This window comes from Suricata suricatta, chromosome 12 (genome assembly GCF_006229205.1).
Source record: "Suricata suricatta isolate VVHF042 chromosome 12, meerkat_22Aug2017_6uvM2_HiC, whole genome shotgun sequence".
NCBI classification, from domain to species: domain Eukaryota; kingdom Metazoa; phylum Chordata; class Mammalia; order Carnivora; family Herpestidae; genus Suricata; species Suricata suricatta.
In genome coordinates, this window is record NC_043711.1 from 19,548,679 (window position 1) to 19,576,185 (window position 27,507).

General features: G+C 41.3%; 1 protein-coding gene across 1 annotated transcript in view; it reads left to right on the top strand.

The window, feature by feature from the left end:
• Positions 1-27,507, top strand: part of DOCK3 (dedicator of cytokinesis 3) — a 351,466-nt gene that overhangs the window by 231,711 nt on the left and 92,248 nt on the right. The window contains exons 11-19 of the mRNA XM_029916016.1: positions 3,635-3,723; positions 8,551-8,676; positions 19,115-19,239; positions 20,191-20,353; positions 20,894-21,000; positions 21,567-21,738; positions 22,105-22,202; positions 25,399-25,482; positions 26,560-26,660. Of these exons, the coding sequence (XP_029771876.1) occupies positions 3,635-3,723; positions 8,551-8,676; positions 19,115-19,239; positions 20,191-20,353; positions 20,894-21,000; positions 21,567-21,738; positions 22,105-22,202; positions 25,399-25,482; positions 26,560-26,660 (1,065 nt within the window). The remainder of the gene's footprint in view (positions 1-3,634; positions 3,724-8,550; positions 8,677-19,114; positions 19,240-20,190; positions 20,354-20,893; positions 21,001-21,566; positions 21,739-22,104; positions 22,203-25,398; positions 25,483-26,559; positions 26,661-27,507) is intronic.

Below are 27,507 nucleotides of genomic sequence, written 5' to 3' on the forward strand. Positions count from 1 at the left end.
TAAACCATAGTCAAGACTAAATAGTTGCAGTCAGGTAGAGACAAAATGGGAATGCTGACTGACATCAGGGACACAAGTACCCTGAAGCCTGGTATAGGAGTGACGTTTTCAGGGTTATGGTACTCTGTAGCCTCTTTTTCTCTGCACCAGCTTTGGGGACTAGGGAGACCTATGTTTAGAGTCCAGCTCTGTTTCACTCTTCTCAGTAAAATGAACATGGTAATACCTATCTTACAGGATTATGAGAATTAAGTGAAATAAAATATTGGAATATATCCCAATCGTTGCCTACCTATAGTAAGCCCCCTTCTAAAACCGCAAACTTAAAGGTCTTACAAACAACCCTTTAAAATTTCTTAAACATTTTTTTGTATTGCTCACCTTGGGGAAAGATGAGAAGAGAATAGGGTGAATACCCATCATAAACACAGAAATTTAGAAATTAAGGAGGTTGTAGGGAAGAGGCAAATGCTAACATGTACTCTGGTGCATGAGTGAATGAGGAGAGTCCTCTGAACTCTGTTGAACAGAGCCTGCACACCTGCTCTGGTGCTTCTGGATGCTTGGGAATCCCATGAAGAAAACCAAATACCTCTCACATCTCTGTCTTATCGCTTGCATGAAGTCCCTGGACATGTAGTAGTTGAAGTGCTGTGCTGGTTATCTCCTCTGTGAGGAGAGCAGACTGCGACAGAGGCATACAGATCTCTTTTCAATCATAATCCCTCATGTGTCTCATAACTACCAACATCAGTAATCATGCTCTAAATATTAATTTGATTGGGTATACCATCATGCTTCATTATAATCACAACTCATTTGATTATTTAATAAATTCTTACATTTATAATTTTTCCATACACAATATCCTAGTGATTGGTTAGAATATGCTGATGACACCACATCCACTTAGTTTCAGATGATTTAAGTAGCCCTCTTGGCATTCAGGAAAGGGAGACATTTGAGAGATCAGTTAGGAGGTGATTATACTGGTCCAGAAGAGAGATGATAATGGCTGAACCAAGACTTGAAGAGAGGTGAATGAGGTAAATACACATTGTCACTGTGGATGTGATTGACAAAGCACTATCTCCACTATACTACCAAAAACCATTAGTATTTTATTGGAGAAATGCTGAAGTTACACGATCTATTGAAGGGAGGGAGTTAATTTTCAAGACTCTTCTTTTAAAGTGAGAGGGGGAGTGTGTTATTTATGACAAACCGTAGTCAGATTTCTGTAAAAGAAAGTAACTACTGATCTTGTAAACCTAGAAAGTGACAAAAAAAAAAAAAAAAGCTGTCAGAGGACAAGTATTTGAATGCTCCCCAGCTGGGCACTCTGATGTACTGACTGGTTGGAAGAGATGAGACAGTGTGCATGTCAGACAGGAAGGGCTGGATGTGCTGCTGCCAGCACCTCTCGCTTTTGATTTCCAACCGAGTTGCTAAATCACAAGTGCTCATCTTAAAGAACACTCTCCCTCTTCCTTTGTTTGGAAGGAATTCTATAAGTAGGAAATTATCCTCACAGCTCTGGACTATGAGAACCTCATATTTGATCATTCTTTACAACATCTCTGAGTAATTTATACTGACTCAGGAGTCCAAAGAGCCACTGACTAATAAAATTAAACTAATGACTAATTTCCTTTATCTCTGAATGGCTTAAGTTCAAATCCTTTCATTCAGTTGTGCTTCACATTACTTGTTCTTCACACTCCTGGATGTCACATGATATAACTCTTTTTCTCTTGTTAAGGCTTTACACTTTTTTTTTGGTTCCTTATTCCTTTTTTAAATTTTTTTATGTTTTTTAATTTATTTTTTGAGAGAGCAAGCAGGAGAGGGTCAGAGAGAAAGAGAGAGAGAGAGAAACAGAATCTGAAGCAGGCTCCAGGCTCTGAGCTAGCTGTCAGCACAGAGCCCGACGCAGGGCTTAAACCCACCCACCACGAGATCATGACCTGAGCCGAAGCCAGACACTTAACTGACTGAGCCACCCAGGCACCCCAGTTCCTTACTCTTTGATATCTTTTTTATTATCTGAGTGTAGTTGACGTACAACATTACATTAGTTTCAGGTATGCAGCGTAATTATTCATTTTCTCTATATATTATGCTGTGCTCAACACAAAAAAACAAATACTGTATGATCCAAAAATTCCACTAATGGGTATTTACCCAAAGTAGACAAAAGCACTAATTCAAAAAGATATATGCACCCCTGTGTTTATTGCAGCATTATTTACAATAGCCAAAATGTGGAAGCAACCCAGGAGTGTCCATCAATAGATGAATGAATAAGACATGGTACATGTACACATGCGCATGCACACAAATGGACTATTGCGCAGCTTAAAAAGATGAGATCTTGCCATTTGTGACAACATGGATGGACCTAGAGAGCATTGTGCTAGGTAAAGTGAGTCAGATTGAAAGTCAAATACCATATGATTTTACATGATAAAACTCTCACTGAGGTTTCCTATTTAGGTGGCTACATTTCTGAGTAACCATGGAAAAAACCTGTGAGTTTTCCTTTGTGCGTGGGTCTTAACATTTTGGAAGGCCGTACACTCTCTATGCCACAGGGAAAGAAGTAGTGCTAAGGCTATGGAGACTCTTGTCACATGGAATTTTCAAGAGATGACCCTAATCTCATTTCGGTTGTTTCATCAAGGTATTTGCATCAGGATGGGGAATCCCTAGTGTCTCTTTGCAAACTACACAAGTACTTGTATGGTTGCAGCTGTCTTGGAATCACCTTTTAGAGAAATTAACAGAGATGCTGTGTTGTTCCTCTATTCTTTCTTTTGGCCCAATCTTGAAGCCCCTGGGAAAGGACTTTATATGTTTGGACACATCAACCTTTTCTGCTAAGCCTTTCTTCCTCTATTGGCCTGGCTGAAACAGCCACAAGCAAATATGCACACCGCCCTGAGCTTAATAGGATTTTCTTTCTATTCTTCTACTAATGAATGATGCTACAAAGACAGTGCAAGGCATGACAGTTCCTAAACAGTAGTATTTGTCTAGAGGAACTGTTATTTCCCCTCTCATGAACTTGCCTGTGGAACCTACTTTGTGTGTGTTTGTGTATGTGTATGTGTACGGTATGAGAGACTAGAAGAGAAAAGTTTAGGGGCACCTGTGTGGCACAGTCGGTTAAGCATCCAACTTCAGCTCAGGTCATGATCTTGCAGTCCGTGAGTTCAAGCCCCGGGTTGGGCTCTATGCTGACAGCTCAGAGCCTCCTGGAGCCTGTTTCAGATCCTCTGTCTCCTTCTCTCTCTCCCCTCTCCTGCTCATGCTCTGTCTCCCTCTCTCTCTCAAAAAAAAAAAAAAAAGAGGAGGAGAAGAAGGAGGGCAAAGCTTGTGATGTGGGAGATTGTTACTTTAGAGAATAGGATATTTTGCCAATTAAAAATATTTGTTGACATTCATTTTAGAGTTTCCACCCTTTGCCCAAGTGTGAATCTTCCATGTGCCTTAACTGAAAACAAACCTTGTCTAATTTAGTAAAACAGGAAAGTGAGTTTGAAGTTTCCCTTCAAAGTTAGCATTTCAGTTGGAATGTCAGTGCAGTTGTTTAAAAGCCTTGAGAACCATAACACCTGTCCTTCTGTTGCAGGTGCAACAACGAGAATGAGTGGTCCCAGATCCACGAGAATATCATCCGCAAGTCCAGTGCCAAGTATTCTGCTCCCAGCGCCAGCCATGGTAACATACTTCTCCAGCTAGAAAACTTTGTATTGCATTTACTGTTCCTGATCATGCATACCTATAGATCATACAGTAAATTTGTGCAGATCAGCCGCCATATGTAAAGTTCAGTTACCTACAGATAGTTTTTCTCCTGCCCAGTCATTTTCTGCTGTTTCTTTTTGTGATGACTTGAGAGCTCCCCTAATTACTTTCAACCAAAATACATTTTCTATTCTTTCCATAATGGATTTTATGTGCTTTGATAGGTAACTTAAGTGCTAAGTTAAATCCAAAGCAAACAAAAGGGTTTCAGCATTTGTCACATTGTGAAGTCTGTGTTTTCTTGAATAAAGAATATACACCCAGCCAAAAATAAAAGACAAACATTAATAATCACTTTTTCTATTCCTGTTCAGTGTTAGCATCACCAAGAAAGCCTGACACTAGTGATAATCAGTGATTGGCCTGCCAGTATCATCCAGGAACTGAAATAGACTATCTTCATTTCACAGCAGCTTGTATTTCAGTTCAATTTCTTTTCCTTTCCCCTCCTTTTCTTTTAAAACTGTGTAATTCCTATCTAAATCTTGGTGCAATTCCACACATTAGAAAGATTGTGTTTTCTAAATTGAACATAAATTGCTTGATTAAGTTAGAAGCACTATATAAAAGCCTCTGAACTTTTATATATCCTCAAAAATAGATATCAAGTCTCCGTAGAACCATGCTTCTTCTGACAGTTTTACCTATCAGTTATTTCATAATCTCTTTTACATAACCTTGTTTTCTAATTTTCATAGCCTTCTAAGTAAAAGTGAGCCTTACATGACATCTAAAGCCACTGCCAGGCATGGGAGTTTCCAAAGTTGTTAAGAACTTAATTTTTTCTTTATTAGGATCAGCAAATATTCAACTTGAATGGACCCCAGAGCAACTCCACATGACAGGCTGCAAAGTTTGAGACCCTCATCTGGGAATATTTGATTTCTCTCAAACTCTATAGCATAGGGAACCTCAAGGGTCTCTCTCACAATTTTTAAGTGATTGTTTTTTCTATGTATGTGCCTGGATGCCAAGGACCTCCAAGCAGTATGCTTGAAGGGGAAGGGAGCCCACATTTCGCACCTAAAACCAGGCTAAAGCAAAAGGCAAATAAACTCTTGTTTATAAAATATAAAAAAGTTACTGGTGCAGTGCCTGGGTGGCTCAGCACCACCCAGCTCAGTAGGTTGAATGTCTTACTCTTGATTTCAGCTCAGGTCATGATACCAGGGCCGTTGGATCATGTGCCACATCAGACTCTGCACTGAGTGTGGAGCCAGCTTAAGATTCTCTCTCTCCCCCTCTGCCCCTCTTCCCTGCTCACATGTTTAATTATGAAAAAAAAAAGTTGCTGGTAATTTTTAAAAGTCCCATTCATATCCATATTTATAGTGTACTTTGCTTTATTTACTTTACTTGATTTGTAAAGAGCTGCCCTTGGATACAAGTTCTTGGGACATGATATGATTAAAACATGGAGAACACTTTGGGGCAGCTGGGTGACTGAGTCAGTTAAGTGTCTGACTTCAGCTCAGGTTATGATCTTGCAGTTTGTGGGTTCAAGCCCCACATCGGGTTCTGTGCTGACAGTTCGGAGCCTGGAGCCTGCTTCACATCTGTATCTCTCTCTCTCTCTGCCCCTCCCCCATTCATGCTCGCTCGCTCTCTCTCTCTCTCTCTCTCTCTCTCTCTCTCTCTCAAAAATAAACATTGAAAAAAATTTTAAACATGGAGAGCATTTTATTTTTTAATAGTTTATTTTCAAATTGGTTTCCATAATACACCCAGTGCTTCTCCCACAAGTGCCCCCCATGACCATCATCCCCGTCTCTCCCTCCCCCTCCCCCTTCAGTCCATGGTTCATTTTCAGTATTCAATAGTCTTTCATGATTTGTGTCCCTCACTCTCCCCAGGTCTCTTAAAAGAAAGATGGTAGTAATACTATACTTTCTAAAACAACTGAAAGCATAGTTTCTCCCATCACCTCATCAGGTTAAGATGCTGAATCGTGTTCCATTCCCTAGAGTGACCAAGGATGGTGCCATCTTCAATGTCTGTGGTTTTGTCCAGAACCCACAAACACTGGCCATTCAGTGTTAGAAGGGTACTCCAGACTTCAAATAGCCTCAGTTAGGGTGTCCCAGTTAGAGGAGGTCTCCATGCACTTGTGGAATTGCTACATTAGGTTTTAAGTCCTGAGACTAAAAATATCCTTCAGCACTAACTCCCTTAGATTGGCCTCTTATATATGAAGCCACAGAACTTTTAGTAATTCCAGTAGGGTGAAGATCATTAAAAACAAGTGAAAATAAATAAAACAGTTAACACATTAGTTTTCTATGTATTTTTAATGATTTATACAGCTTTATTTATGTTTCTTGGGCTGGGATTAATTTACAGTATTAATTCTCATCCATCTCTTCCACAGAGATGGGGGTTGAGAGAGATAAGGGCCAGGTTGCTCACCTTCCAGTATTCCACACTGGAATGTGGGACATTTTTATGGTACAGTCTTAATCTGAGATTAAGTTCAGTAAGAAAGCAGTTTTCTAGTGTCAGAGATCATGTTAACAGAGAAATTGTAATAAAATTAGTTGCTTTCAGGTTTTTTGGCTTGAGAGCCAGGTGATTGGTAGGTAAATCAGCAAGTGTTGCTAAAGGACTGGCTGCATAGTGGGTAAGTGAGTGGGACACTTCTCTGAGTTATTTGCAGAGGCTCTTTTTTCCTGAGGACCATGTTTAGCATTATTTGTCATGTGCCTCAGTCACTCAGGGCTTCAGAACCAGGAAGAGGACTCACGTTTCAGGATCCCAATTCCTACAAAAGCAGATGGAGTTTTATAACCTCCATTGGTGGCTTTTTTCATTCTTCATGTGCCTTTTCATGTGTTCTCTTACATAAACTGAAGCCCTCTTCCTCTTGCTTGTCACACTTAGAGGTGGAGAGCAGCTGATCAGAATTCCTTTTGGATAGCTCAAAAGCCAGATGCGACTCTCCCCATGTCTTCGGTCTGCATCCTCACAAGGTGCACTTTGCATCTCTGGGCCAATTTGGTTGCTCAGGAAATGAGATGAAAGGTAGGAAAGGTAGTCAGGGGGCATTTGAATAATCCTTGCCAATGCAAAGTGAGAAGGATGCACCTATTGATTTTCTTTTCCTTTGCCCTCTAACCACCATCTCAGATTCTGGAAATTGTCTGATCTTTAGCTAACTGCTCCAGTTTAGGCTGTCTCGTAGGTCAGTGGACCCCTGTTCGCCCATAGGATACGATGTGGTAGCCATGTAAAGACACCACAGGTAAACGAGCTGGGGCTGGGTGGGGGGGAGGGGAGAGGGGAATGGGTACCTCCCAAGTTGCTTTCTTCTGAAGAGTTTGTTGTGATCTGGATTCTGGCCCCCAGGCTTTCAGGCGTATAAGTTATTTGTAGTTGAGTTCACCAAGTGATTAGGCTATAAAAAAAATAGGGTGTTCAAAACCCTAAACACTAACCAGAATAACACCTGGAATACCATAACTGCTTTCCAGAGCCGTGTGATCTCAGTGTTAATGATACCTAGGACATCATATGTGAAATCTTTAGGTTCTTGGAATACATGAATTTGGCCAAAGCAATGAGATCATCTTGAGGTCTGTCTGGGTTACAGTGGAACCCTGTTGACTCCCCAGCCAAGCTGTGAGAGTACATGTTCCTTGTTACTAGGATACTTTGATCTGACAGATACAGTGCCTATGACTGTTCTGTGTGACATCTCTCTTATTCCACTTCTCTATCCCTTATTTCCTCTCCATTTCCAAACCATTCTTATCCTACAACTCTTGTCACTCTCTCCATTCTAGCCACCACTTTTCTAGTTATCCTAATTATCATAATTCCAGGTTTTTAGATTGATGATGTTGCTTCCTGCTGACATATAATTCATCATCCTATGAGCAGCTAATCTCATTCACAGAGTCTCAGAATCACTTCCTAACTCCATCTAGGCTTGACCTCCCAGCCTTCTAGCCAGTGGCTACAGTGGTAACCCTTGGGGGCAGAGAAGAGGGTGGTTTCCAAAAGATTCTTACTTTATGCAAACGTCCTAGGGTACATACAAGTTAAAGTGGAAGCCAGTTCACCTGGGGACACTTTACAGTTTCTCCCATGTTCTGAACAAAGCCTTTGGGATCATCTGGAAGATCTGAAGTTCATAGTCTGAATCAAAGCTCAATTAGCCCCACAAAACATCCTTCTTTTCCTTGAAGTCAGTGGTTCCCTGCAGGGAATGTGATGATGTCTGCTCTGCTGCTCTCTTTACAAGCCGTTGCAAGCTTGAACCAGCAAGTTGCTTCCCACATTTTAGCACTCCTAGCATAAAACAGCACCTCTAGCTCATTCATTTTCAGCTGGTGGGACATCCTGACACAGGGTCTTCTTTGGTTACACTTGTATCTAGTCTACCATTGTTTCTGTAGATTTCTCTGGGTCTCTAAATATACGGTTTATGTAGTTCAGCCCTCCCATTCAGTGAGTGTTTGCTAGGGCCCAGCCAGGAACAGAGAAAAAGGCAACTCAGTCTCCCAGATCTCGTTCTGTATTTAATAAACCAGTTCTCTGGGTTATTGAAGTTATCATTTCTTAAATAGCTTTCTAGAATGTTTCTTCAGAATAGCATATACTTTCTACATCAAAATTTTTCTCCAAAAAATGCTGAGCTTTGCATATTTCCCTCCAGAAAAAAAATGTGACTATGTCATTTCTGGTACCACAAAACAGGGTGGAAATGTGGTTCCGAGTAAGAAAATACTTTTGTTTTTGCAGGTCTTATCATTTCTCTGCAGCTTCTCCGTGGAGACATGGAACAGATTAGGAGAGAAAACCCCATGATATTTAATAGGGGATTGGCAATTACAAGAAAACTGGGATTTCCTGACGTCATCATGCCAGGTAGGCTGCACTTCTTGGGGCTGGGTTGGGAGATGGGTTAGGAGGATGGAATCTGGTACTCCTCTCATGAGCAGATGGTAAACTGTGCTGTCGAGGGGCCCTGTAGCCATTAAAAGCCTCTCCATCCCAAACCAGGTTGCTGACTACAATCTGGAGTCAGTGGCTCCTTTGTTGGCATCTTTTCCAGGAGCCACCACATTCATATTCACCAATATGACATCTGCAACATGACAATCCAGCATATGAGCTTTGTTGTCTCCTGTAGAGACTGAGTGGTAGGAACCGAGGAGGTGGGGGATGGGATGCCTTATACTTTCTTCTCTTCCATTACATTTCTTAGAAAATTGGCTCACAAGAACTTCTCTTTAATGAGAAGAACATACCAAATATGTGCTTATAGTATTGATGAATCCAATTCATGTAGGAAAAGCAGATACATTTTATTGTATCAGAAAACAAATGGGGCAAATGGTATAAGCTAGGCACTAGGTATAGTACTACCTAGGCAGTTTCTCAAGAATTGGCTCACTGTTCCCATCTAATGCCCAGTGGAGCCAGGGCAAAAAGTGGGAATGCATCAACCCTCATATTTTGTTCTAGCTGGCCAGTCCCAGGTTCACATTTCCTAATCAGGGAGATACAGGCAAAGCATCCAAAGTGGATCAAAAGAGGCCATCAGAGCCACAGGGGCCATAGTGAGTAAAGGACAGGCGTGATTCAGATGGAGGGCAGGTGGTCTGATCAGCAGAGATGTGAACAAAGAGAAGGAAATCACGACAGGCAAATAGCTGGTTTTCTGAATGGATTATAGGAGTAATGGACCTACCTTTTCCATTGAGTTTTAATGGTCAGGTAAAAGCTTGTTTGCCTCTGTTTGAAAGAGCCAGGGCAGGCCAGACTGAACTGATTGTCACCACTCTAGATATCACCTATTTGGAGTTCTTCATGATGTTCTAAATCCCCTTGCTGGAAATATTTGTCAGCACAAGCCCAAAGGGGAGTGTGGCCTAAGCACAGAGAAGGCCCATGTAATGGATTCCAGGTGCCTTCCAACTTCCCACACTATGCCTGGACTTGTTTTCTGTCGCCTGCACCCCCCACCCATAGACACTGAATACAGAGCAAGTTGCTGTGAACAGCCCTCATCCACTGCTCATGCACACAGAAGGATCTGTGTGGGATCCCAGGCCACTCGATCAATTCCATGTTTATCTTTAAATGCTTGGGAGACTTCATGCTTATGAAGGGCCTCCATCTGACTGTTGGAGAACAGTGTCCTGCACAGTGTCCTGACACCATTCTTCTACCCTGGTTATCAGGACAAGAAGAGCCCAGGCATAGTCCTGAGTCCTTGACAAAATGTCGTGGAAGAAAGAAGAGGTGGTACCAAAATTGATCTGGTGATTTTTTTTTAAGTTAGATATCCAGGGTCATGAGGTGGAGGCATATATTCTAACAGATATATTTAAAGCCCTTCCTTTCTTTTAAGAACTTGTTAATATTTGGACATGTGGACATTTCCTTCCTCTTAGCCTTCACAGTCAGACTATTAAAACCAAGTGAACACAGACTAAAAATAATAAAACTCAGTGAAAAACAATTCTTAAGCAAAGTTTGATTTCAAGAGTTATGTTGTCCAACCCTCATCAGTGGAAAGAAATCTTTTTGTACCACACCCTGCATCTCTTTGCATCATTGACACACAACTTTATAAAGGATGTCTGGGTATGCTAGACATGTCTGGGGAAATCAGCTCTATCAGGCATTGGTGAAGCAGGCTGAGGTTAAGGGAATTTTCCCTCCCCTGGGCAGATAAGGGACCATCATATGATTTGCCCCCACAGGGCTCAGAAACAGGGCAATACTGGGAGGTCCAGGACAGGCCTGTGAGTATGCTGCTTCCTGAATTGTCTGCCTTTGAGTACTAAGTGCTAGAACTGAAAGTAAGTATTGATTCACAGGCAGGAAGCAGTCCTTTGTGCATAATCTGTCTCCTCCTCTACCCTTCTCCCTCCCGAGGAAAGATTTTTTTGCAGATGGACACTCCCAGGGTTATGAGGTCACAACCAACTGACAGACCTCTTAATGCACTCCAAGATGTCATCAGAGTGGGTTTGCCATTCTCAGGCCTGGTGATAGGGCTGGCCTGCAGATTCTGCTGGAGCAACAGTAAAAGTATACAGGAATGTTTTACACTGCAGTTGCCCTATATGTAGCCAGAACTCCCTTGGTGAAACTTCCTGGCCATCCATCCACCTGCAGCTGATCCATCTTTCACTTGGAGGAGTATTGTACCAGGGCTGTAGCAGTCCTTCATTCCTTACAGTGCTGGTATGACCAAAATTACAAGAAGTTGCAACTTCTTGGTACATGGACATATATATGAAGAATGAGCAAGGCAATGAATTATGTCAGTAACTGTGAGCATTTCAACACTTAAGTCAAGAAATTAGAGTAAATGAAAAAAGTATTATTACTCAAAAACTATGATTCTTATTTTAAAACAGCATTTGATAGAAATTGCCAGGCACCCATTTGTAGAGGTCTTTTTTTGTCAGAATGGTCCAGATAGGGCTTTCTCAAAGCATATTGACAGAGCTTAGAGCTCTCTCTGAGTTACAGAGTTCAACCAGGCTCTAGCCACACCAGTATCCAACATACCATTTTGTAAAAGATCTCTCTGATGGTCTCCCACTGCTTTCCATGGGTGTGCACATACACACCACATGACGGCTGTGAACAAGAGATGTGCTATTCTGTGCCACAGCTGAGGTCCTGACTATATAGCCATCCAGCTCTGCTCATGACCCGTATAGCAAGCAAGAGGCAAGAATGCTGCTGCTGGTGCCCTGGGAGGTCCCAGAAAAAGGCACACTCCAGGCGATGACATTCTAGACTATAGAAGAACAAACTAGATAGGAGAATTTAAGCCTAATTTTGAAACTAGGCATTCACAGCCTTTATTGATTGGTCACCATATTTCTGAGGGAATGTCCTCCTTCTCTCCAAACTCACTTTAGTTCAGTTCAAAAGCTAGTAGCTCTTTTCCTAGATTTTTTTTTTCAAGAAGATTAGCAGGAAAGACTAGAGAACAAGTGTTCCAGGTGAACAATTTGGAGTTAACATTGTTCCTAGTAAAGTAACTAAAGTAAAACTTTAAAGAGAACTGCTGGCCAAAAGACTATAAACTGAAAGGAATGATTTAAAATCTTTTGCTCAAGAAGGGGCTGTACCCTCCTGCAGATCGTGCCCAAGCAAGCGGAGCCAGGCCACCATCTCCTACATTCCTCTGGAATTCTTAGCATTCCTGGAAAGGCTGTTCCTCAGAGTCAATAGGAGTAGAGTTCTGTCATGGCTCTGTGAGAATTACTTGTTTTAACTTGTTTTCTAAGTCTTGAATTTTTAAGGGTTTTCATTTACTGTGGGCAATATTGGCCAGGTTTCATATGAGTTTTTTAAATGGTCTTCCATCTTGATAGAAGAAACCTGCTTTTGAATTAGTATGCTGTGGCTGAGGGCTAGGTTTTTTTCCCAAAGCAGTAGTTTTCCAGCATCAGGATGTATCCAAGTCACCTGCAGGGCTTGCAGAAACAAACTGCTGGGCCCACCCCCAAGGGTTTCTAATACAGTAAGGTTGGAGCTCTGAGATGATGGTAATCTTGCTAGTTTGGGACCCCTTTTGAGAACCGTGTCCTAGAGAGGACTCTGCCTTAGGGAGGTTTTGTCCCTCCCTAAGCCAGACCTGATACAAGTATTGCTCTCTGGGTTGCTCCAAATTTGCCCGTTAGAAGGCAGCTCTACAGGCATGGCATCCTTCTAGGGGTCCCTCTGATTCTTGCCCTTATGCTCAGAAATACACTCTGTCCTTTGCTTTGACTCTTGATTAAAAAGTGCATGCTTCATCACCGACCTGCAAGTGATGTTTTTTTTTTCTCTTTTCCTGTTTGTCTTAATTGTTCTTGTCTCTCTCTGTGCTGTCCCCTCATTCTCGCCCCTTTCTTTCTGGTGCAGAGATGAAGATAGTTGGGTGTAAGTTCCTGCTTTTGTGTGCCCTGTCTGCTTTATGCCTGCTTTGTTTCCATCTTCATTTGTTTCATGGAATGTTGCAACACTGGGGTGGGGTATCATGTACATTATTAATCCTTCATCAGCCTCGTCTTTTGGGGTAACTGACATAAAAAAAGAAGCTACTAGCCCAACCTAGAAGACTGTGTATTACTTTAGGTGTTAAGATCTGAGTAAAATAAGAACATAGTGGAATGTTTAGAAAACTTTAACAAGCCCTAGTTGTGTAGCTACAGGGAAATATTTGTATGAGACACATCAGCTACTTGCACTGACAAGAAAATGCTTATCCCAGGCTATACAGAACCAGAAAGGTAGAAAGCTTCTCTTTTCAGCTCTGTTGGACATATCTCACACAAAAGACAAACACACAGAAACATGACTTTTGAAAGAAAGCTCTCCTCAGGAGAGTGATAAAACTGTTTACCACAAGTAGTAGTAGTCAGTCTGACTGTCAAATGAGGCTTTGGCAATATCTAAGGGATGATTTAGGAATGATCACATCTGATCTGACAACAGGTTGGAAGATCATTACATCCTTGACCAAAGAAAGGAATAACCATATATAATGATGTCAGACCATGCCCATTCTTATCTTCCTATTAGAACAGGGACAATCACTGACCTTGTAACAGTAGAAACTAGTAGAAGTATAACACTGAAAAAATGATTTGAAAGTAAAAAACCTTTGGGGCGCCTGGGTGGCTCAGTTGGTTAAGTGGCTGACTTTGGCTCAGGTCATGATCTCACTGTTCATAAGTTCAAGCCCCACATCAGGCTCTCTGCTGACAGCTTAGAGCCTGGAGCCTGCTTCCAATTCTGTGTCTGCCTCTCTCGCTGTCCCTGCTCGTGCTCGCTCACTCTCAAAAATAAATAAACATTAAAAAGTATTTAAAAAAAAAAGAAAGCAAAAAAAAACCTTGAGTATATTTCTTTACCCCAGTTCCTTTCGCCAGCAACAGCTATTGTTAACCATTTTCCTCTGTAAACATCCAGTGATAGATTATGCACATACCATAGTTCATTTTTGGTTTTTTTTTCTTTCTTTGCAAATGATAGAACACTATCCCATTGACCTGAGCTAAGAATTCTTGCAAATTGTTTCATGTGAATCATGTGGGACCACCTCTGTTTTGTCATTGTTTTTAATGGGTGCATACACTGTTCTACGGTTCTATTACTATGGGTGTACCACAATTTGTATAGCCCTTTCTTGTGTATATTGAGACTATTTCCAGCCTTTTGTTACTACAGTGATTCAAAATAAATATCTTTGTATTTAAAAAAAAAGAAAGAAAGAAAGTAAAGAACCTGTCTTTCTTGGATACTCTGAAGAATTTCCCCAAAGAGGGAGAGATCTCTTCTTTAAAATAACAGGCACCTGGGTGGCTCAGTCAGTTAGGCGACAGACTTCTATTCAGGTCATGATCTCGCAGTTCACAAGTTCAAGCCCCACGTCAGGCTCTGTGCTGACAGCTCAGAGCCTGGAGCCTGCTTTGGATTCTGTGTCTCCCTCTCTCTCTGCACCTCCCTCACTCATGCTCTCGCTTTCTCTCTCTCTCTCTCTCAGAAATAAATATTAAAAAATAAAATAAAAACTACAACAAAATAAAACAATGGTCATATGCCTGAAATTATCTAAGTTGAATGATTGTTAATGTCTCCATGTCTCCATGATGCTGTCAGGGGACTTCACTCCTCTTCTGCCAGGAGGTAAAATTGGTGCCATCCTGGGCAGACTGCTGTGTCTGCTGAGAGAGAGGTTAGTTCTAGTTTCACATGGTCTTAAGGGAAAGAAAGCACTATCTCTCCTAATCCTATCTAGAAGTAAATAAGATAAATAAATAAATAATATAGTGTTAAATACTAGTATCTTTGTACCCAAAGTCTCCTAATATATGGTATAACTAATTTATATGGAAGGAACATGAATATAATAAAGAGTCCAAACAAGACTGAGTACCCAAACCTGTGTCGGCTATCCTGGATTATTTCTCCTGGGATGGAATTCCACATAGGCTAGAGCCATGTAACCCCAAAATTCCTAGTAAGTCTGGGGTATCTGGCAGGAGATTCTCTTGCTAACAGATGCTCTGGTGCCCAAGCCAAACCTCAGAGGTTCTGAAACCTTTCCAGAGACTGCTTTCAGAAGAGACGTGCAAAACACATTGGGAGCTCTGTTTCTCCGGTGTCGTACTAGGATGCAGGACTTCAGAGGATCACACCTGGGCACTGAGGTGTGCAGTTCTCTGTCACTGCTGGATGCAGCTCTGTCACAGTGTTCCCAGCCCCCTAAGATTTCTGGTAGCTGAAGAACACTGTTTCCTTCTAAGACCTCCCACTCCATAAAGATCCCAGAATGTTTCAGGCCAATCCCTGACATAATAAGGTGGTTTCAGGTTCATTACCTTGCTCCTTCCCAGCAGCTGCTTATATAGATGTACAAGAATCTGTATTTTTGATGTGTAGTTGCAGTGTACTAAAGCTGTTCTTGACGCATAAACACCCAAGGCAGGTATCAAGAAACTATAGTCCCTGGGCCAAATCCAGCCAGCAGCCTATTTTTTGTACTACTTGCCAGCTGAGAATGTTTTTTCACATTTTAAAAGGTTTGTGAAAACAAAGAACGTGTAACAGAGACCTGTGTGTCCCAAAAAGCCTAAAATATTTACTTTCTGGCTTCTTACAGAAAAAGTTTGCCAACCTCTGCCTATTCTTAAATCCCTAGTTCCCTGGCAAGCAGCTATACCAACAGCTGGCTACTCTGTGAGACTGTGAAAAGGACAAAGACAGTTTATTCTGAGGCCCTCGTCCAAGAACAGCCTCATTCATTCATCTTTCTATTCAAGGAACTCTGTTGCATGTCAACTGAGCACTAAAGACTCAGAGATATAAGGCATTGAGGATGCTATTAGGTGCTCTGCTAACCTTAGGAAGCAGAGGACACCGAGGCAGGGTTGCCCTCAATAATACCTACTCCTACATCCCACAGAAAAACCTCCCCCTTCCATATCCCTCTCAGCATCCTCTGTTCTGCTTAAGAGCTGCCTAGCCCCCAACACCCAGCCAAATTTCATCAGCAGCTTCCCAGCAAACCCCCATGGTCTGATTGCTAAACCCGGGAGAACATCAGAATTGCCTGGTAATTTTTGGTTTGGTTTAATGTATGTACACAAGCCCTACTCAAGACCAACTGGAAGCTCAAAGGGTAGTTGCTAGAAATCTAGTTAAGTTTCCTAGGTGACTAGAATACAGGCATCCATGCAGTGTTCTGCAAACCTCACAAACCACTACTCAAGCCTTCTCTTTCCCATTCTCATTGTAATGTGCCTGTCCTCATCCCTCTCCTGGTATTATTTCCTTATGATTGGCACTAAAGTTTACAGGAGCCTGCTGGAAACAGTGTCTTAACCCAAACGCATGATTCCGCTACAGGCTTATGTGAACATGTAACATGTAGGGACAGCTGAAGTACAGGGAGCCTCGGAAGCTATCTGTAAGGCAGGCCTGGGTCATTAGATCCCAGGAGCCTTTCACATTGGCTGCTTCTTAGGTTTTCTCCTAGTTCCAAGAGAATTAGTGGAGAGCTCTATTTAAATGATCCCCCAGAGAGCTTTTGACAAGAAGGCCCCAGCAACATTAACTATCACAGTTCTCGAAATTGAGGCCGTAATTTGCAAAATTGCAACCCATAAAGTGGCCTAATACCTACTCTGCTGAGAATAGCCCTGGTTTAGGCAAGTCTGTTCTCCAAATAAAGAGTGAAAGATCTGATGAAATCAAGCTGCTTCAGTCTGTAACTCAGAGGGTATGTTTACTTGCACTGATAAATTGTCTCAGCAAGATATCGCTAAAAGCATTCTGTTTAAATAGAAAATTCTAAAAGAATGAAAACTGTAGGAATATCTAGCCCACCCCTTCAATTTGAAATTGGCATTTTGATTTAAAATGCCCCACAGAAGCTGCCCAGAAACCATGGGCTCACTCTATATAATCAACACAGACCAAATTCTGTCATTATCAATCTCCAAGATACTGCCCACTTTTTAATGAGTATTCAATATCATATATTGCCAGGAAAAGCTCACATGTTTCATTTGAAGGATATGTTTATTTATGGTTAACTGTTGTGTAAAGTCATGGAAAATTAAAATATTTGTATAAGCTAGAATATTATTGCTGGTAACCAGTATCTGCTTTTACAAGTCATGTGGATTACCTTGAGAATAACTCCTAGAGAGTCCTGGTTTAAATCAGAGTAATAGTTAAAGAACCTATTCCTAAGATTAGACATTAAAATTCTCTAGACTATTCACTTTATGCCAAATCAGGCTAGAAATGTAATAATTACTTAAATTCCATAGAAGAGCTAATGTGTAAGTAAAAGACTTTTATCAAAAGAAAGCTCTAAGATGTTCATTTCAATTGTTAAAAATTCAAGCTATAACCAGCTCTGATTTGTCCCATTATAATACCAATTGCCTACAGTAAAGTTCCCATTTAATTTTGAATTTTACTTTCAGGAATGATTTTATTCAGTTTCTGCTCTTATAGTAGCAAACTGATGGATTTGAATTTCCCTTCTGCTTTCCTTTCCTACCCTATCTGCACACCTGAGTGCTGTTTTAATGATATGCTAGGAGGGCCCACACAGAGATGTCCAAAGGAGGCAGATTAAAGTACAGATTCATGAAAATTTGAAATAGAGGCTCTTCTCAACCAGGAAGGAAGTCCATGTGAACTGCAAGACTAGACACCCTCTAGGCTGTCCTACCTATATAGCAGTTAGTTGCATTTGTATGTGATTTTCAAAACATATTTTCCTTTCCCTGCATGGTAGCCTTTGGGCTATTTGGGGAACAAGTTGTTTTTCACACATTAGAGAAAGTTCCCTGGGCTGCCAGAGAATAATTAATTCTTCTCATTGGCTGTTCTTCCCCACTTACTCTGAAGTATATTGAGAACTTCATTATGCAACCAAATAACTATGGCTGCACTCCTGGTATAGTAATACCACCTGAAGAATAGAAGGTCTGATCATGAAGACCTCTACAGCCCAAGATATATGTGAATTCTAGTCTTTCATGTTTCATGCATAAGAGACACTAAGACACTTGCACAATCAGAAGGGTAGTCTGTGCAGAAAAGGAGCCATCATCATGTATCTGACCAAACCAGAAAGCTTACTTGCTAACCAAAAACAGAATCTGTTTATGTCATTGTGACTCCAAGTAATGAACATTTTTAGATGTATCAGTTTTGCTAAGAACTGAGGTAGAAAGAATGTTCTGAATTGGCTTGCTTTGCAAGTTAGTCTTTTCATCACCTCTAAGTTGAATTCTTCATGCTTCTATCACATCTTCACTTTGACCTTATATGTTTTCCTTTACCATTTTTTCCTTTGAAGATTTTTTTTTCCAAGGGACTTAACATTGGTGGTGGTGGTGGTGGTGGTGGTGGTGGTGTTTTGAAAGTCAAAATCCTTCTTTAGAATGTATGAATAAAACTGGTCATGTTACAAACTTAGAAGCTTAGAGCAGCCTAAATGAGCTCTTCTTATACATGAATAGACAATCCCATTCCCCTAAAAAAAGGCAGATGTGGTCATTTCTTAGGTCATTTCAGCTTGTGGTTTGGGCTTCTCCTGCCCAGTCTCAAGCAGCAGATATTGTCAAAGTGGGCAGAAGTCAGAGCACAGGGAAGCAACAAGAGCACAACAGATTGTCACTCCAGTGTTTTAGCACCTGTGCTTCTGGAAAGTCATCTGCTCCCAGAGCTCTTGCAACACAAAGAAGAAAAAAAATGATAGTCCACTGACCTCTGTCTAGCACTCCAGCAAGGGATGGGATTTGGAGCTAAGCCTTCAGAAGGAAAAAGTAGTGTGTCCTCTAGTCAGACTCAGAAGGGTTGTGAGTTGAAAGAAGAAAACCTATAAAAGAAAAAGGAAGCCACTTTTTTTTTTGAGGGAAAGGAGAAGTGATTAGTAGTTAAGCAGTAGACATAATTAAATGTTATTCCTGTTGATTCTAAAGTCTTCCCCCTTTGGAAGGCTTAGATTTCAGCTCTTTTCCTGGAGGGTAGAGAGACTGAGTAGTCACCTGTAATACAAGAGAAGATTGTCTGCCTCACCTTTTCCCACACTGGACAAGCTGTGGTGAACACCTTCAGAATTTAAACTTAGAGAGCACCTGACTAACCAACTTGAGGGCTGCCACACTGATATCAGTAGAATGTCTACTGTTATTAACCAAGCTTGCAATGCTCTGAGCACCCACCTCAACCCCAGAGGATCCCAATGCTAGCCTGGTCCTCCATACAAATAGGGCAGTATGGCTTCTGTGGTCATGAAGACATGACATTTCTCTCCCCATAGGCGATATCCGCAATGACCTGTACCTAACCTTGGAGAAGGGGGATTTCGAGAGAGGGGGAAAGAGTGTACAAAAGAATATTGAAGTGACCATGTATGTGCTTTATGCAGATGGAGAAATACTGAAGGTAAGACTTGCCGGTCAGTTTGGAAATCAGTAATGATTCTAATGAGCCTATGGACTTTATTCAGAGACCCATTCTTCTCAGGCAGACTGTGCTCATATCACTGCATATGCATTCTCCTCGGCCTTTTCTTCAAGGAAACCCTGCAGTATGCTTTGATAATGACTTCCAGTGTCACACAACCTTTTTAGAAACTCTTCCCAGTCTGACCTCAATCCTTCCTGTTCCAATTTAGACCTATTCCCTCTAGTTGTGTCCTACATGTTACTTTTTCTGTGATTCTGTCTAGCATCAAGCTGCCTACTTTTGGTAACTGTTATTAGGTCCTACTCTTTTTATTCTTTAAGCTCATAAAGGTAATAAAAAGTTGCTCTTTGGTCAAAGGTGAGACTTAGGCACTCACTTGCTGGTACCAAGTTATGTGACAAGGAAGAGCAATCTTGGGCTCTAAATATTATTTCCAGCAAATATATCTTCTGTCACTCTTCATTCAAAGTGAAGACCTCAAGTGCTGATTTTCCATTGTCAATATATCAGTATTTCCCTCAGTCATGTCATGGTGAAGTCCCTGGCAAATAACAAGGCATCATTTGCATAGCACTTGACAGAAGGCAAGTCACTCTTTTATAGACCTCCCTCCTGTATGTTGACAGTAGCCTTGTGAGGTAGCTTTAGTGGTTCAGATACACTGTTCAGCTTCCCTCCAGTTTATTGAGCAGTGTGAATGGTTACTTCTGCCCCATAGAAAAGGAGCATTGTTGACTGCTGATTCCTTATGTCATCTACACAGTTGTTTCCAAAAGTATTGAGTTTAAGTCAAATGAATTTTCTCAACTTACAGATTTGACCCAGTGGGAAAATAAGACTTGCACAAAGGAGAAAATGTCCTAGTGACAGAGAAACCCAGGGACTTCCTTCAGGAAGATCACACTTTATTTTGCTTCTCTCTTCCAGGATTGTATAAGCTTGGGTTCAGGAGAGCCAAATAGGAGTTCCTACCACTCCTTTGTCCTCTACCACAGTAATAGTCCTCGCTGGGGAGAAATCATCAAATTGCCCATCCCCATTGACCGGTTCCGGGGCTCCCACCTGCGCTTCGAGTTCAGACATTGTTCCAGTGAGTGAAACTTCTCTCCACATTCTTTAGAGGATATGAATGTTCTGTTGTCTCAGAGCTCTTTCCTCAGAAAGGGAATTAAGAGAGTTCTTATTGTTGGGGCAATAAAATGAGGAGTTCTGAATAAATGGGTACTCAAAGATGGGGTGTCAACAGAGGCTGTTCTTTCTATAGTGACTCAAAACCAAAAAAGGTCTGGAATTCATCCTTCCTTGTGTCTGGTCCAGACACTGTATAATTACCAGTGTCATCCTCCTTTGGATGTTTTCTGTGTACATATTTAAATGTTCCTTAAAGAACCTCTGGTTTATCAAGACTAGCAATCTAGTTTCTCTTTGGGTCTAGGTAGCCTGTGTATCTTGGGATATAAGTTGAAATTCAGTCTAGGACATTTTTCATCATTCCTGTAGTCAGGTAGCTACCTAATTAATGAAAGGAAGGGACAAAGAAGTAAAGAATGTAGGTGATAAGCACAAGGGGAATTTCTGTTAAAACTCAAAGTGGGGGGCAAAAACAACTAACACTTAGTTCTGGTTGCAGCAAAGGACAAAGGGGAAAAGAAACTCTTTGGCTTTGCATTCTCACCCCTGATGCGGGATGATGGCACCACTCTCTCAGATGACATCCATGAGCTCTATGTGTACAAGGTATGGAGACTGGCTGTCTCTCACCTCAACCCTCACACTCCTGAGGCCACTCTCACAAACAGTTCTGAGTTAGGTGGCTTTCAGTGGGCAGGCCAAAGGATCTAAGGTAGTGTGCTGGTGGATGACAGCAGGACAGCAGTGGGCAGGCTTTTGTCTTGTAACTACAGTGGCCTTCCTCCCACAAGTAATGCCAGCAGGCCCTTTCTCCTCCACCTCCACTCCACAAGTAATGGAACCCTATTACCAACTCCTTTGTGCCATTGGCTAGTGCATTCAGAGACCCGCCATTTGAGATCATGGTTTTGTCAACTATCACAGCACAGCTGCTATCCAGAGTTGCCTGCACAGCAGATGGAAGCCACCTGCCCCACCATGTTCTCTTTAAAAGGCGTGTAAGCCATTCTGGGGAGTTTCTGAACTGAAACCACTCTTCTAAGAGGACCTGAGGCCCAAGATCTGACCTCAGGCAGATGAGAGCAAACATCAACATCAAAAAAATCTGTGACCTGAGTTTTGCACATGGCATGGTTCAGGAAACATTCTGTGTTCTCTACCTTTGCCTACAGTGCGATGAGAATAGCACGTTTAACAACCACGCTCTGTACCTGGGCTTGCCCTGCTGCAAAGAGGATTACAATGGCTGCCCTAACATCCCCTCCAGCCTCATCTTCCAGCGCAGCACCAAAGAGTCTTTCTTCATTTCCACACAGCTCTCCTCCACCAAACTCACCCAGAACGGTAGGTGATGGTACCTGCAGGATGCTGCCCTCCCTGTCCTCAGTGGCTGGTTCCATGTTGCTGATTCATGCTAAGGGAGACAGAAATCACTTTTTCATGCTACAATAAGCACATTTTCATCTGAGGTTGAAGAAACCACTTGGTAATAGCAACCTGTAAGGCTTCCCATGGTTTTATTAGCTCCAGAGTGCGCCTCCAGATTTCACAGGTGTTTCTTTGGCCTTGATGCCAATACTAAAGAGGCTGTTGTAATGTTTGCAGCTACTTCTCTTCCCCCAGATTCCACCTGTTCGTGGCAGGGAGAGTCTGGGCTTTGGGTGTCCTTGGCATAGCCAGTGTTCACTATCTTTTGGACTTGCTTTGTAGTGGACCTCCTTGCTCTGCTGAAATGGAAGGCTTTTCCAGACCGGATCATGGACATACTAGGGCGGCTGCGGCATGTCAGTGGAGAAGAAATTGTTAAGGTATGACTTTCTATAATTCATAAGTGCTTCCTAAATAAGAATCTGAGAAGAAGGCCTTACTTCACCAGTATACCTCCAAGACCATGTCTCAAAACATAATTAGATGAGTAGGACTAGAGTTCTTTTTCTTTTTCTTTCTTTTTAGTTAGCTTCTTTTTTTAAAAGTATCACATCAGGTTTATTACCTTTTAGAAACTAAGTTTTAAACCCTATTTTCTGACTTGTTTTTCTTCCTAAAAAGTAAAACAATAATTAGCAGCTTTGTGCTGCTGCTTCTTCCTTTCTTCCTTAGGTCTCTTTCTCATTTTCCTTATTTATAACCCTTTTACCACAAACCTGGCCTGAAGTCTTTCTGGCTCTACTCACTTGATTATCTAAAAGAACTCTGAATACTCTGCATTAACTCATAGCTGCTGTTTTTGCCCAGTCTCTCACTTATAGTCCATACCAGAGACCCTTCCCTACTCCCTGCCTCAACTGCTTTCTCTAGGTACCTTCGTGACATTTTCCATCTGTGGCCCAGGCAGGCTGACAGCAGCACTACCAGACCCCAGTTGTCTTCTGTAAGGCTCCTCTGCACTGCACAGAGTGTTTGTCCACCTGGTTTAGCTCAAGAAAACTCCCAGGCACCTCCTGACTGTGAAAGCCCCGCAGTTGGGTTCTGCACAATGGACTGAAGTCTGCTGAGGAAAGTGGAGGTGCTTGTGATGATCAGCAAGAGCAGTGGAATATAGAATAGACACTAAATTTCAGGAAGGCAGCTTGTCATCAGTGAGCATTCTTAGGTCTGTCGTTACAATTATCAAATCAATTAGATAAGATACCCTGTCTATAGTTTCATTTTACAGCTCCATTGACTCAGTAACACACAACATGCTGTCTCCAAATGAGAAACACTTTTAAAGTCTGTATACATCTGCATATTTTTATGAATTTTTAATGAATTTTGTTTAAATAAATTAATCAGAATATCATATTTTAAAAAGAACTCTTAAACAAGCTAATACTAGTTTTTGAAGCTTAAGTTCAGTTTATTCTCAGGGCGTATTTTTCTTCTAAACGTATTCAACATTGCACTGTATATTAACTAAATATGAAAATAAACATATTAAAAATATCAATTAGTGGACATGGTATTAAGAAAAGTCTGTGATTTTTTTTTTTGAGAGAGAGAGCAAGCAGACATGAGTAGGGGTAGGGGCAGAGGAAGAGAGAATCTTAAGCAGGCTCCGTGCTCATCATGGAGCCCAACACAGGGCTCAATCTCACAACCCTGAGATCAGGACCTAAGCAGAAATCAAGAGTTGGACACTTAATCGAGTGAGCCATTCAGGTACCCCAAAATCTGATCTTTTTGAGGCTGAGTAGTGTTGTGTTCCTGATAAGAGACTATCTTACCAGCGTATCTGCTTTTAGCATCAATAATTGACCTTGAACCACCAGAAGAGAATATGAAAAGAGTCTGCTAACATTTTAAAATATTATTTTTTACTTTTTATTAGAATATTTCAAACACACACAAATGTAAAATAGTATAAAAAACCCTATGTGTATCTATCACCTAGCACCAACAGTCATCACCCTATGGGCCGATCCTGTCCATCAACACTGCCATTCAAGCCTTCCACCTTAGACTTGTTTTATTTATTTTTTAATATAACTTATTGTCAAATTGGTTTCCATACAACACCCAGTGCTCATCCCAATAAGTGCCCTCCTCAGTGCCCACTGCCCACTTTCCCCTCTTCCCCATTCCCCATGAACTTTCAGTTTGTCCTCAGTATTTAAGAGACTTGTTTTAAAATAAGCTGTAACTCAGCAATGAGAAAGAATGAAATCATTCCATTTGCAGCAATGTGAATGGAGCTGGAAGGTATTATGCTGAGTGAAATAAGTCAGCCTGAGAAGGACAGATATCATATGTTTTCACTCCTATGTGGATCTTGAGAAACTTAACAGAAGACCATGGGGGAAAGGAAGGGGGAAAATACTTACAAACAGAGAGGGAGGGAGGCAAATCACAAGAGACTCTTAAATACAGAGAAGAAACTGAGGGTGGATGGGTGGGGGAGAAGGGAAAATGGGTGATGGGCATTGAGGAGGGCACTTGTTGGTATGAGCACTGGGTGTTATATGTAAGTAATGAACCATGGGAATCTACCCCAAAAACCAAGAGCACACTTTACACACTGTATTTTAGCCAATTTGACAATAAATGATATTAAAAATAATAATTAATTAAGTTGTAAACATTGTATCATTCAGTTGCCTTTTTTTTTCATAATATTTTATTGTCAAATTGTTTTCCATACAACACCCAGTGCTCTTCCCCTCAAGTGCCCTCCACCATCACCACCACCCGTCCTCCCCCCTCCCCCCTCCCCCCCAACCCTCAGCCCATTCTCAGCATTCAATAGTCTCTCAAGTTCTGCATCCCTCTCTCTCCCCAACTCTCTCTCCCTCCTCCGTTCCCCCTGGTTCTCCAATAGGTCTCTCTTGTTTTCCCATTCAGTTGCCTTTTGACCAATAGAATGTTAGACTTTATTTTGAAGGACTGTTGGTATCCTTGAGTATTATTCTCTCCCTTGGATTTTGCATCTTAGAAAGAAAAAGACATATGTTAAAAACAAAAACAAAAGGGTGCTGTCAGGTTTTTTACCCTCATTGACAGCCCTCAGCAGCATTCTCCCTTCTCCCAGAATACTGATTTCTAGACCAGAACATGGTGTCTGTAGTTAAGACCCTCATTCAAATGTTCTCTATAGAGTTGGGCCACAATAAAGAGTGAGGGATTATTTAACTCTCTGGGGCCCAGGAAAGTGAGCTCTTTTTCTCAAAATGAATTTGGCATCAGAATCACTTAGATTAACTTTATTTCAAAATTACAATTCTACATGGATGTCCTGTGTTTTTTAGGTAACTGTTCTTTCTTTCTGTAGAAGTTTTGCACTTACCCAAGAGAAAGAGGCTCTTCAAATATCTCTCAGGGCCCTTGGGGATATATGCAGACACCCCAAGTCCACCTAGTTATTGCTTAGCTAGGCAGAGGTGGGATACTAGATTCGTTTTAAGTAGTGGTTTGAGATCTTAGGAGATCTTTGAGTTTGTTTACTGGGAGCTGAATTCATTGGTGTATGAAAGTTTGACCATGCGTTCAAGGTGCTAAGATCTGAGCCCCCTGGTTTTTATGTTGCAGTTTCTGCAGGACATCTTAGACACACTTTTTGTGATTTTGGATGATAATACAGAGAAATACGGCCTGTTGGTGTTTCAGTCTTTGGTAAGTCTCACCCCTCCTGATTTTTCATTTTTATTAATTATTTCTATCATATGTTTTTAAAAATCCAAGGGAATCAATTTATTAGAGTGAGTCAGCACAAGGTACAGATGTCTCCAATAGAAAAATGGCTGACGAGTGTCACCCAAGGAAAATCAACCAGCCTACCTACTGGTCAGATCCTTACAGCATCAACTTTGAAGGATTCACGTGGTCAGGCTCAGGCCTCAACTTTGCAATTCTGATACCTCAGTCTCATCATTGTTATAGAGTTTCCTAGCCCCTGAAATAGGGACCTACACCAACAAAAGGCTCAGAGACTGATATAGGAAACCAGATGACCTGTTTTTTTACCTACAAAATAGGATATAACTGCCAGAGAGAGCAGAGACTCATCCATGCTGGTCTGAGCATCACACTCTCTCCCTGTGTGCAGTTGTTTGGAAACTGGAGTCTGTGGGTTGCTTAGTAAGAATGGACAGTGATTTGAATTTTCAGTTCATTTTGTTTAATATATCCCATCCCATAGGATGCTGTATATTTAAGAACCACATATTATAAGTCTCCCTGATAGATGAAGAACAGAGGCGAGAGTTAAAATGACACTTGCTCAGATTGTCCCTCTGGCTTTTCTTCCTTGATTTCCTGGCCAGCCAGCCCCATTTCTGAAGAGCACAGCCTTTCATAGGCTGACCTGGCTCAGAGGACAATCTTTTTTTTTCCTCTCTTTTCCAATTTTTTTGAGACACCTTAGAATTTATGCCACCTTACACAGGTATCGTTTTGCCTTTTCCTAGTCTGTAGTGTGTCACCTAGCATTATAATGAAGTGAGAGGTACAGAGTAACACTAGCACAGACAGATGAGCCCCAAGTCCAGACTGGGTGGCCAGAGGCTGTGGGAATAGAGCAGACAAGACAGAAATATAGGCATGGAATAGAAATCCTACATTCTCTGCCCTTGGAAAACACTAGAGAAAATACTGACAGTTTGTCATTTCTTGAAGAAGCAAGAGTTCTGTTTACTGCTGGGGATAAGTCCAAGGTCTCCAGTGAACTCTGGTATCCTACATCTTCTTCAGGTATTCATCATCAACCTGCTCAGAGACATCAAGTATTTCCACTTCCGGCCTGTAATGGACACATACATCCAGAAGCACTTTGCTGGAGCACTGGCATACAAGTAAGTTCCATTTAGCATCATCATTAGGACTTGTGTTTGAATAGAAGAATAGGCTTTTAAAAAGTTCAGTGACAACCACCGTTCATTCAGCTGACCTTTTTTTAACTTCAGTTTTTTTCTAATTCTGATAAAATACACATAATATAAAATATACCATTTTAACTATTTTTAAATTTTGTTAATGTTTATTTTTGAGAGACAGAAAGAGACAGAGTGGGAGTGTAGGAGGGACAGAGAGAGAGAAGGAGACACAGAATCAGAAGCAGTCTCCAGGCTTTAAGCTGTCAACACAGAGACCAACACGGGGGCTCAAACTCACAAACCCCATGCGAGACCATTAGCTAAGCTGAAGTCGGACGCTTAACCAATTGAGCCACCCTGGTGCCCCCAGTTTTAACTATGTTTAAGTGTACAGCTGCTCAGTGGCATTAAGTATGTTCACACTGTTGGACAACCATTACCACCATCCATGTCTAGAACTTTTTTCATCTTGCAAAACTGAAATTCTGTACCTATTAAATAATAGCTCCCCATCACCTCCCCATCCATTGCCTCTGAGCAACCACCATTATACTTTCTGTTTATTAATTTCCTTATTCTAGGTACTTCATGTAAATTCAAGCATACAATATTTGTCTTTTTATGTCTGGTTTATTTCACTTACTACAATGTCTTCAAGTTCCATCCATGTTGTAGCATGTGTCAGAATTGCCTTCCTTTTAAAGGCTGAATAATGTTACATTGTATGTATATACCACATTCTGTTTATCCACTTATCCATCAATTAATACTTAGGTTGCTCTCACCTTTTAGTTATTGTGAATAATGCTGCTATGAACATGGGTAT